Source organism: Nomascus leucogenys, chromosome 10 (genome assembly GCF_006542625.1).
Source record: "Nomascus leucogenys isolate Asia chromosome 10, Asia_NLE_v1, whole genome shotgun sequence".
Taxonomy (NCBI): domain Eukaryota; kingdom Metazoa; phylum Chordata; class Mammalia; order Primates; family Hylobatidae; genus Nomascus; species Nomascus leucogenys.
Window position 1 is genome coordinate 59870478 of NC_044390.1, and position 12129 is coordinate 59882606.

A 12129-nucleotide genomic window follows, 5' to 3' on the forward strand; every position below is an offset into this window, starting at 1 on the left:
GATTTAGAAAGGAGAATTGGCTGGGCGTGGTGGCTCATGCCTGTAATCCCAGCACTTTGGGAGGCTGAGGCAGGCAGATCATGAGGCCAGGAGTTCAAGACCAGCCTGGCCAGCATGGTGAAACCCTGTCTCTACTAAAAATACAAAAATTAGCCAGGCGTGGTGGCGCACGGCTGTAATCCCAGCTACTCAGGAGGCTGAAGCAGGAGAATTGCTTGACCCAGGGAGGCAGAGGTTGCAGTGAACCAGGATTGCACCACTGCATTCCAGCCTGGGCGACAGAGCGAGACTCCGTCTCAAAAAAAAAAAAAAAAAAGAAGGAGAATTGGGTTTCTCAGAGGCCCTATTATTTGCCTATGTCTCCATAAGACCCTTGATGCAGGCCTGATATAGCAAGCCTTCCATACATTAGAGATGTTTTCAATTTTCCTTTATTTTCTTTTTTCCTTTCTTGTTTTTTTGTTTGTTTGTTTTTGACAGAGTCTTGCTCTTTTGCCCAGGCTGGTGTACAGTGGTGCGATTGTAGCTCACTGCAGCCTCGAACTCCTGAGCTCATGCAATCTTCCCCACCTCAGCCTCCCAAGTAGCTAGGAACACAAGCATGTGCCACCATGCCTGGCCAATTTTTAAATTATTGTATATATTTTTTCTTTGTGCTATTTTTTGAGACAGGACCTCCATTCTGTCACCTAGGCTGGAGTGCAGTGGCGTGATCATGGCTCACTACAACCTTGGCCTCCAGGGCTCAGGTGATTCTCCCACCCTGGGCTCCTGAGTAGCTGGGACTACAGGCACACATCACCATACCCGGCTAATTTTTTGTATTTTTTTGTTGAGACGGGGTTTTGCCATGTTTCCCAGGCTGGTCTTGAACTGCTGAGCTTAAGTGATCTGCCCACTTCAACCTCCCAAAGTCATGGGATTACAGGCGTTGTGCCACTACACCCTGCCAATTTTTAATTTTTGTATAGAGAGGGAGTCTTACTATGTTGCCCAGGCTGGTCTCAAACTCCTGGCCTCACTCAATCCTCCCACCCAAGCCTCCCAAGTAGCTGGGACGCCCAGCAATGCTTGAAACTTTCTATACTAAAATAAAAATGGGTCGGGTGCAGTGGCTCATGCCTGTAATCCCAGCACTTTGGGAGGCTGAGGCAGGAGGATCACTTGAGGCCAGGAGTTCAAGACCAGCCTGGGCAACATGGCAAAACCCTGTCTCTACAAAAAAATACAAGAAATTAGCTGGGTGTGGTGGCATGCACCTGTAGTCCCAGCTACTCAGGAAGCTTGAAGCGGGAGGATCACTGGAGCCCAGGAGGTTGGGGCTACAATGAGTTATAATCGTGCCACTGTACTCCAACCTATGTGACAGAGTGAAACCTTGTCTCAAAAAATAAATAAAATAAAGATTTGGGATATTCGCATGCATCTTCAACTTGGAGAAGCTCCAGCTTAAAGCAAATCCCAGGCTGGGCACAATGGCTGACTCCTGTAATCCCAGCACTTTAGAAGTCCGTGGCGGGCGGATCACCTGAGGTCAGGAGTTCGAGACCAGCCTGGCCAACATGGTGAAACCCCGTGTCTACTAAAAATAGAAAAATTAGCCAGGCGTGGTGGCAGCTGTCTGTAATCCCAGCTACTCGGGAAGCTGAAGCATGAGACTCGGGAGGCAGAGGTTGCAGCGAGCTGAGATCATGCCACTGCACTCCAGCCTGACGGACAGAGCAAGACTCTGTCTCCAAAAAGAAAAAGCAAATCCCAGCTATTTTCCCACAACTCCCACAAGTACCCCCTGTGCAACCCTTCCTGATAAAGACCCTTTTATAAAACTTTTATCCTGCGTGGCCAAGTTAATGGTCACCCTTTATTTCATTGCACTCTATATTTAGATGTCCCAGATCATCTCTGATGTATCTTTTTTGGGGTGACTTGGTTTGAATCGGGATCCATTAAGGGCCCACAATGGCTGTGGCTGATCTGTATCCTAAGTCTCTTTTTCTTTCTTTCTTTTTTTTTTGAGACAGGGTCTTACTCTCTCACCCAGGCTGGAGTGCAGCCTGGCTCACTGCAGCCTCAATGTCCTGGACTCAGGTGATCCGCCCACCTCAGCCTCCTGAGTAGCTGGGACTAAAAGTGCACACCACCACACCCAGCTAATTTTTTTTTCTTTGTTAATTTTTTTTTAATTTTTTTAAGAGATGGGGTCTTGCTATGTTGTCCAGGCTGGGCTTGAACTCCTGGACTCATGCAACCCTCTCACCTCGGCCTCCCAAAGTGCTGGGATTACAGGCATGAGCCAGCATGCCTGGCAACTGATTTTCCACTGTGGAAAAGGGGTTTTCTTTTCTAGTTTGCTTGTTTGTATGAGGGCAGTTGGTGGTTTCTACATTTAACTTGCAGGAGCCCTGGGGCCTTTGCTCCTTGTTTTTCCTGGTTTTTGTGGGGCTGGCTGTGTCCATGTGATGTCATTTTACCTGTTTCTCAGTTCCTCACATTTTGGGGAACTGGCAGTTACATCTGAGAGCTCAGTGAGATTCAAGGTCACACTTAAAGTCAGGAGTTCCAGTGAGATTTCTTCTGTGGTGCTGGCCCTTTAGTGACATTATTTTCATTGTCACTTTGCTGGATTCTTGGAGACGAAGGCCTCAGAGGAAGGGCCAGGTGCGGTGGCTCACGCTTGTGATCCCAGCACTTTGGGAGGCCAGGGCAGGCAGATCACTTGAGGTCGGGAGTTCAAGACCAGCTTGGGCAACATGGAGAAACCCCACCTCTACCAAAAAAAAAAAAAAAATTAGCTGGGCATGGGCGCAGTGGCTCACGCCTGTAATCCCAGCACGTTGGGAGGCTGAGGCAGGCGGATCACGAGGTCAGGAGTTTGAGACCAGCCTGGCCAACATAGTGAAACCCCGTCTCTACTAAAAATACAAATATGGCCGGGTGCGATGGCTCACGCCTGTATATCCCAGCATTTTGGGAGGTCGAGGTGGGCAGATCACAAGGTCAGGAGTTGGAGAACAGCCTGGCCAATATGGTGAAACCCTGTCTCTACTAAAAATACAAAAAAATTAGCTGGGTGTGGTGGCACATGCTTGTAATCCCAGCTGTTAAGTGGGATGAGGCAGGAGAATTGCTTGAACCCAGGAGGCAGAGGTTGCAGTGAGCCGAGATCATACCACTGCACTCCAGCCATCTCAAAAGAAATAACAACAACAACAACAAAACATACACAGGTGGGGGTGGGGGTTAGGGGAGGGATAGCATTAGAAGAAATATCTAATGTAGGTGACAGGTTGATGGGTGCAGCAAACCACCATGGCACGTGTATACCTATGTAACAAAACTGCACGTTCTGCGCATGTACCCCAAAGTATTAAAAAAAAAGATTATGAAAAAAACCATACACACGCAAAAGCCTCAGGGGAAGAAACCAGGGGGTGGACACAGGCCTTCTGACAGTCAGCAAACCTCACAGGGTGCCTGTTTTGAGCCAGGCTTGATGCCAGCACCCGCTGGGGGTGAGGGGCATATTACCACATGCTAGGAGGCAGTTGGGTATGGAGGTCATGGGCACAGGGCCAGATGGGCAGGTGTTTGGGTCTTGGCCCTGGGGAATGCCTCTGTATCTCTGAGACTCACTTTCCTCTTTGAGGAATAGGAAAAAAAAACTGCTTCTCCCATCAATGAGGGAACACAGATGGGTGAAGTGCAGATATACATTGTACCTGTGCCATAGAATATTCTTGCTAAAAGTGGTGAAGGGCTGGGAGAGTGGTGGCTCACACCTGTAATCCCAGCTAATCGAGAGGCCAAGGCAGGAGGATCACTTGAGCCCAGGAGTTCAAGACCAACTAGGGCAATGTAGTGAGATCCTGACTCTACAAAAACTAGAATAAAATTAGCTGGGCATGGTGGCATGTACCTGCAGTTCCAGCTACATGGGAGGCTAGGGTGGGAGGATCTCCTGAGCCCAGGAGTTGGAGGCTGCAGTGAGCTATGATTGTACCACTACACTCCAGCCCGGGTGATGGAGTGAGACCCTATCTCAAAAAAACAAAAAAGATAAGTAGCAGTGAAGACCATGGAGCCCTCTGTGGGAGCTGAGTGGAAAGGCTCAGGGTGAGCTTCCAGGAGGAGGTGATGGAGGGTGGGTAGAAGCACAGAGGATCACAAGGGAGATGGGTAGACAGGAGCACAGTGGAGAGGGGAAGATAGTTTGGGGAATCCTGACCCCACCTCACCCTCAGGGCGGGCTCTACGAGGCGGTGAATGAGGTCTACAAGAACCTCATCCCCATCCTGGAAGCCCACCGTGACTACAAGAAGCTGGCCGCGGTGCACGGCAAACTGCAGGAGGCCTTCACCAAGATCATGCACCAGGTGGGCCCAGGACCCGTCCCTCCCCAGACCCCACCCTCAGCCCCTCTCCTCATCCTCAGGAATCTGCTGACCTTGACCCTTCTCTTCCCCACAGAGTTCCGGCTGGGAGGTGAGTCAGCCTTGGCGGATAGCCACCTGCCTCTGGGACCCCCGTGATGACTGGCCAGCAGCCATCAGTGAACACCAGGGGGCGCCGGAGGAGCATGGCCACTGGCTGTTGGGGCGGGGGCTGGGGCTGGGGCTGTGACCACAAGGCACCCACCCCATTACTTCCCTCCCTTCCCCAAAAAGGCCCCCCCCCCGGCCCCAGATCCCGAGGGCAGCTTGTGACTCACCCAGCTGGGAGCTCTCCAGAGACACCCCTCCCTCTGCCAGCGCCAGCTTGGTCACTGCAGGGGGGTGGCGGGGTGGCTCTGACTCCCTCATGGTCTCTTGGTCTCTTTCTCATCTCTCCCCAGTCTATCACATGGCTCTCCCTATCTTGGTATCTCACTGTCTCTTAGTCTCTGTCTCTCCCTGCGTCCGCAGCTTCCAGCCTCCCCCAGGCTCTCTGCTCCTCATTTCTGGTTAATGTGTCCCCCTGCTCCAGCCCCCCCCAGTCCCGCTTCTTCCCTGCTTAGGTCTATTTTTAGGCATCTCCTAGTTTGGGGAGAATGTTCTGGCCAAAGATGGCAGAAACCCAGAGCCCAGGCAGGCAGGCTGGGTGGGAGCTGGGTGGGGAGGGCAGGTCCTCTTCGCCCCCGCCCCCCTCCTGTCTCTGATCTCTCCCCCGACGGAATGATTCTCACTGGGCAGTGTTAACCAGGACCCTGGGGGTTGAGGGAACTCTGACCTCTGACCTCTCCCATGACATTGTCTCTCTGTCCCCCACACCTCTGGCCCCACCATGTCTGCCCCATCCTCCCCGGATCGGCCTTGGTAAGTGAACATCCAGCCATTCCACTTCCTTTCCAGTCATGGGGTGGTGTTTTTAGAGTGGTAGGGAGGGGGTTCCTTCTTCCAAACTTAGGGCTGGGGACAGAAGCAGGGGAATGCCATGGAACAAGGGAACCAGAGCCTCTGTCCTAGAGTGAGAGACAGCCATCCCTTCCCTCAGCCATCCAAGCATTTATTGGGCACCTACTGTACACCCATTCTTGTGGGCATCGGGGCACAGGAAGGAGAATGCCCTAGAACAAAGGAGTCAGAGCCTCCATTCTAGAGTGAGAGACAGTCATCCCTCTCCTCAGCCATCTAAGCATTTATTGGGTACCTGCTGTATACCCTGTCCCATGGGCATTAGGGACACACCTGTGAACAATACAGCCCCAGTCCTAACTTCATATTGCAATCCATGCCCCGATGTTCTCAGGGCCCCCTGCCTGTGCCCATGCCTTGATGTTCTCGGGGTCCTCACACTCCCATCCTGATACTCAAGACACCTATCTCTGGGGCAGGGAGACCTCCAGCAGGGGCCTCCCGGACGACCACACCCTTTCTCACAGCTCCAGCGCGTGTTCGGGACGTATTTCCGCGTGGGCTTCTACGGCGCCCGCTTCGGCGACCTGGATGAGCAGGAGTTTGTGTACAAGGAGCCATCGATCACGAAGCTGGCAGAGATCTCACACCGGCTGGAGGCACGTCCTTGTGGTGGGGGGTGGAACGGGGCATGGGGCTGCCTTGGGGCTGGAGTAGGGGCTGTCCCTGGGTGGCCCCGAGTCAGCCCTGTGTCTCCAGGAGTTCTACACGGAGAGATTTGGCGACGACGTCGTTGAGATTATCAAAGACTCTAACCCTGTGGACAAGTCCAAGCTTGACTCACAGAAGGTAGGTCCCCCAACCATTTCCCCAAAATCTTAGATTCACAGAGACTCCAAGTGCTGTTTCCTGGGGACCCTCAAATCCTCTTTTTCTGGGAAACCCCAAATCATATTTCACTGAGGGACCCCAAAACCTATTCCTCAGGGGATTCCCAAACATCCAGACATAGGAAGACTTGGAAATGACAAAGTCCCCAGATCCAGGGATGCCCAGATCCCCTCTTTCCAGGAACAGGGCCTGGGCTGTGCGTGCTGGGGCTGTGGGACCCTCACACCTGACCCTGCGTCCAGGCCTACATCCAGATCACGTATGTGGAACCGTACTTTGATACCTACGAGCTCAAGGACCGGGTGACCTACTTTGACCGCAACTATGGGCTTCGCACATTCCTGTTCTGCACGCCCTTCACACCGGATGGGCGCGCACACGGGGAGCTGCCCGAGCAACACAAGCGTAAGACGCTGCTCAGCACCGACCACGCCTTCCCCTACATCAAGACTCGCATCCGTGTGTGCCACCGGGAGGAGGTGGGTGGGGATCCTGGGCCTGGGGAGGGGTGGGGAGGTGAGGGGACATCAGACCCTGGGAGGGGAGGGGAGGGAAGACACAGCGACCCAGACCCAAGGTGGCCCACACATCTCAGACCCAGAGAGGGGTGGCACAGGGACCCTAGACCAGATCCCCAGGGAGGGGCGGGGAGGAGACCAGACCCAGGGAGGCCCAGGGATTCCAGACCCAGAAAGAGGAGGCAGAGGGAGCCCAGATCTAGGAAGGCCCAGGGAGGAGAGGTGTGGCCCAGGAAGAGGCCCAGGTACCCCCGAACTGGGCTGAGAAGATATGGAGACCCTGCCTTCCAATCTCTAAACTGAAACCTCTACCTCCAGACCCAGGAGGACCCAGGGATTCTAGACTCACAGAGGGGAGGCACAGGGACTCCGAATCTAAGAAGGCCCAGGGAGGAGAAGCCCAGGGATTCCAGACCCAGAGAGGAGAGGTGTGGACACGCTAGACCCAGAAATTAGCTCTTGTACCCCAGAACTAGGTTGGGGACCCCAAACTCCAACTTCCAGTCCAAACCTCTACCTCCAGATCCAAGGAAGTCTGGAGACCGCAGATGTAAAGCCCCTGGACCCCAGGGCACCAGACCCAGCAGACCCAAGGCTGGACCCCCCCAGAGTCAGACACAGGAAGGCCCCCAGATTCTGTTCATTGCCTGGGTTCTTGGACCCCTCTCACTCCCAGCGGGGTCTGAGCTGCCCCCGACTGGCTTCGATCAGGACCTTCTCAGGCCCCAGCGAGTGCACACCCCTCCCTTCACCCCACAGACGGTGCTGACGCCAGTGGAGGTGGCCATCGAGGACATGCAGAAGAAGACACGGGAGCTGGCCTTTGCCACTGAGCAGGACCCACCAGATGCTAAGATGCTACAGATGGTGCTTCAGGGCTCTGTAGGGCCCACTGTGAACCAGGCACGGATGGTGGAAGGGGGATGCAGGCCGCACGGGGGACTCCAGGTGCCATGCAGGCTGGCTCACCAGTCCCTCTCACCCCACAGGGTCCCCTGGAGGTGGCCCAGGTGTTTTTAGCAGAGATCCCGGAAGACCCCAAGCTCTTCCGGCATCACAACAAATTGCGGCTCTGCTTCAAGGACTTCTGCAAGAAGTAGGCGCAAAGCCCCCCAGGAGGGGTCTTGTGCCTGCCTAACCTGCATAGGCCTGCTCTCTGCCCATCTGATCTCTGCATGGTTCCCCCATCTGCCCGATTCCCATTAAGTCCACTTTCCCAACCTGACCTCCTATTGCGGGTCTTTCTGCAGGCCTGGTCCCGCTTTATGGATGCCCCCACCCCTAGTCTTGCTTTCAGTCCCGTGTGCGAGTCTCTGAGCATCTCCCACCCTCTGGCCCTCAGATGTGAGGATGCACTGCGGAAAAATAAGACCCTGATTGGGCCGGACCAGAAGGAGTACCACCGCGAGCTGGAGCGCAACTACTGCCGCCTGCGGGAGGCTCTGCAGCCCCTGCTTACCCAGCGCCTGCCCCAGCTGCTGGCACCCACCCCACCCGGCCTCAGGTGCCTGACCTGGTGCCCCCATCCTAGAGACTAGAGAGGGGATGCAGAGGCAGACCAGGACAGATACAGGATGGGGGCTGTTGTACATGTACACAGCAACATGTTTGCTGGTAGCTTGGACTTTGTTTTGTTTCTGTTTTTGTTTTGTTTTTTCTTTGAGAGAGTCTCCCTCTCGCCCAGGCTGGAGTGCAGTGGCACAATCTCGGCTCACTACAACCTCCGCCTCCCAGATTCAAGCGAGTCTCCTGCCTCAGCCTCCTGCGTAACTGGGATTACAGGCATCTGCCACCACCCGCCTAATGTTTTGTATTTTTAGTAAAGACAGGATTTCACCATGTTGGCCAGGCTGGTCTCGAACTCCTGACCTCAGGTGATCCACCCGATTTGCCCTCCTAAAGTGCTGGGATTACAGCATGAGCCACCACCACGCCCGGCTGGGTGGCTTCGACTTTGCATAAGCATCTGAATATGTCATCCAGATGTACAAAGGCAGGGCAGGCCCTGAGCAGTCATTTCCCAGATACATGAATTCATCTTTGTGAGCCTCAGTTTCCACATCTGTAAAATGAGAATGATTCATACCTTCCGTGGTGGACTGCAAGAGAATCGGAGAATCCCACAGCCAGATCAGGGACAGGAGAGACCCCAGAAGGATCCTTGGAGGAAGACGAGGAGAGGGAGGAAGAGGATGTGGGATGGGAGGTCTATGGAGTTGGGGGCCCCACAGCCATGCTGACCCACCCTCATTCTTTTTCCAGGAACTCCTTGAACAGAGCAAGCTTCCGAAAGGCAGACCTCTGAGCCCACAAGGACCAAACCTGTGCCTAGAGGAACCAGCACCCAGGCCTCAGCTGTCTGGGCTGCTAGGGGAGTCTCCCTTGGTGCCCACTGGGCCGTGGGGTGACCACACTGTACTCGGGGCTGGGCCCTCTGCCCCTGTGTCCCCATCTGTATGCACTGATGCTTCCTCCCTTTTTTAATTTAAAATGGTTTTTATAAGCAACCTGTGCCATGTGGTGCGGTCACTAGGGGCTGGGTCACATACTCATCACATGCTCATAGTCCACTGCCCCATGTCCACACATCCCTGCATCATCAGTGGAGACACCAAGAACATACTGGGTGCCAGAGACATCGTGGTGACAACAGACACAAATTCCTGCCCTTGTGGAGCTGAAGTTCTAGTAGGGAAGGCAACACACAAATAATGTCACATGCCTACCTGGAATAACAATACCTGGTTTTTGTTTGTTTAACAGATAGGCCCTCACTCAGTCCCCCAGGCTGGAATGCAGTGTCACAATCATAGCTCACTGCAGCCTCAAACTCCGGGGCTTAGGCCTCCTGAGCAGCAGGGATTATAGGCACATGCCACTGTGCCTGGCTTTTTTCTTTTTTTTTTTAGACGGAGTTTTGCTCTGTCACCCAGGCTGCAGTGCAGTGGCGCAATCTCGGTTCACAGCAACCTCCACCTCCCAGATTCAAGTTATTCTCGTACCTCAGCCTCCCGAGTAGCTGGGATTACAGATGTGTACCACCATGCCCGGATAGTTTTTGTATTTTTAGTAGAGACGGGGTTTCACCATGTTGGCCAGGCTGGTCTTGAACTCCTGACCTCAGGTGATCCACCCGCCTTGGACTCCCAAAGTGCTGGGATTACAGGCATGAGCCATTTCTCGGCCCCAGGTGGTTTTTTGTAGAGATGGGGTCTTGCCATATTGCCAAAGCTGGTCTCCAACTCCTTGGCTCAAATAATCCGCCCACCTTGGCCTCCCAAAGTGCTGGGATTACAGTCATGAGCCACTGCGCCTGGCCTAATTTTTTTTCACTTTAAAATTTTTTTTGTATAGACAGGGTCTTGCTATGTTGCCCAGGCTGGTCTCGAACTCATGAGCTCAAGCAGTCCTCCTGCTTTGGCCTCCCTAAGCACTGAGATTACAGGTGTGAGCCACCTTGCCGGCTTAATAATATTTATTAGGCCCTTGCTGAGTGGCTGGCTGTGTACTAAAGGGCTCCCAGAAAGATCTCTGCAAAAGTAGGCCACTCCATTTATGAGAGTTTTTAATCCAAAGGACCTCCTTCCTGATGGTTAGGCCCCTTCCTAATGGTTAGTGAATCTTCTCAACGCTCCTATCAGGTAGCTAACATGATCATCTCCATTTTACAGATGGGTAAACTGAGGCACAGAGCAGCAAAAGTTTGGTGGGTCTGGGATGGGAGTCCAGGTCCGGCTGGCTCTGGCGCCCAGGACTGTGCAGCCTCCCTTCTCGCGCGGCGGTCACGCCACCCTGTGCCAGGCCTGCGCTGGGCCGCTTCCAGCCCTAGGCCGCCTAGGGGAGGGGTGACCTCCCGCTGTCGCACCCGCCCCGCGCGCCCTCCCCGAGTTGGGCCCCGGCCAGCTCCGCCCCCTCCCGCCGCCAAGCCGTTCCGCCCCCCGCAGCGGTCCAGGGACAGCGGGCGGTGGGAGGAGGCCGGCAGTGGGAGGACCCTGCCTCGGGGACTTAGGGAGGAAGGACGAGGCCGGACATACTGGCGCGCACACACACCTGCTGTCCAGGTGAGATCCAGTCTCCAACCAGCGTCTCTGCATCCCCACCCCCGACTGCGGCCGGGGCGCCCGGGCGGCTGGAGGGGGCGGGGCCGGCTTGAGGGGCGGGGCCAGCAGGAGGGGGCGTGGTGCAGGCGGAGCCACCTCCGAGGGCCGGGCACCCAGGCGGCGGCGCGCGCGAGGACGCTCGGGCGGCGGGACGCAGGGAAGGCAGCGGCCGGAGCGCGCAAGGCGAGTGGGACCCGGGGCTGGGTAGGGGTTCAAGTCCGGTTCGGGGATCGAGTGTGCACCCTCCCATACCTACTACCCTACCCCCCGCCTCCAACTCTGGGACACGACCTCGCTGGTCTCAACGAACCGCTGCCTCCAACTCCACCTTCTGTGCCCAAACTTTCCAGACTTGGAGTGTCTCTGTCCCCGCGTCCCTGCCCCCTCCTCGTCTTTGACCCCATACCCCCATCGATTCCTCCCAGTACCCCCATCGATTCCTAGTGCCCTGCCCGTTTCTCCTGTCCTGGCTCCCCTCTGCCCCCTCTCCCCTGTCTCTGTCCCACTTTCTGTCTCTGTCCCCCCCACCGGCTCTGCCCCCTCCCCGCACTGTACCCCTCACCCTCCTCCGCGGCCATGCCCCAGGCGGCGGGAAGGCGGCCGGGCGTCCGGCCGGGCTGGGCCTGGCCTTGGCGGCTGGGCCGGCGTGGGGAGCGGCAGCTGTTTGCCATTAGCCGGGGATCCCACAGGCCCCGCCCCCTCTCTGCACGGGGCGGGGTCCTTCTCGCCCCCTCCCGCCGAGTTTGGGGGGGGGGAGACCCCCCCCGCCGACCTCCGCGATGTGTAGGCCGGTCTTGGGTGGTGGGTTGGTGAGACCCGCGCCCCTTCCCTGAGCCCCCTACCTGTCCCCTCTTATAGGCTCCAGTCTCTCCATCTCTGTCTTATCCTGTCACTCCTTCCCCACTCCCCAGGGGTCCCTTAGCGAGAGAAGGGTCTCAGCCACAGACATCCATCTCCCCCAGCACGCCTCCTCGTCTCCTTTCTCTCCCCCTTACTGGGGACGTGCTGGTCCTCATCAAGGGCAGTGAGATGACTGAGGACCCTCAGACCTCAGTCTCCATATCTGGGAAACGGGTAGAGATATCTGATGTGGAGTCTGAGGGTGGTGGCTTGGTGGGCATTTGGGGGGATCCACCAGGCTTAGGTTCACGTTCAGGCCCAGCTACTTCCCCGTGGCCCCAGTGACCCTGAGGCAAGCCACTGTACCTTTCTGTGCCCTCTGCATCCCCTGTCTGTGAAACTGGTTGATAAGTGCCCATCTCATGGAATTGTCATGACAATTAAAAGAGT

General features: G+C 55.6%; 1 protein-coding gene across 4 annotated transcripts in view; it reads left to right on the forward strand.

The window, feature by feature from the left end:
* Window positions 1-9246, forward strand: part of DOCK6 (dedicator of cytokinesis 6) — a 62376-nt gene extending 53130 nt beyond the window's left edge. For 2 of the 4 annotated variants that reach the window (XM_030820816.1, XM_030820817.1), the window contains 9 exons: window positions 4242-4373; window positions 4468-4482; window positions 5864-5989; window positions 6090-6179; window positions 6464-6700; window positions 7499-7642; window positions 7729-7835; window positions 8082-8243; window positions 9002-9246. In XM_030820816.1, coding sequence (XP_030676676.1) covers window positions 4242-4373; window positions 4468-4482; window positions 5864-5989; window positions 6090-6179; window positions 6464-6700; window positions 7499-7642; window positions 7729-7835; window positions 8082-8243; window positions 9002-9044 — 1056 coding nt within the window. In that variant the 3' untranslated portion in view covers window positions 9045-9246. Of the gene's footprint in view, window positions 1-4241; window positions 4374-4467; window positions 4483-5857; window positions 5990-6089; window positions 6180-6401; window positions 6701-7498; window positions 7643-7728; window positions 7836-8081; window positions 8244-9001 lie in introns of all 4 variants that reach the window. The other 2 variants (XR_004032015.1, XM_030820815.1) reach the window with 2 other exon arrangements.
* Window positions 9247-12129: the final 2883 nt, after the last annotated feature.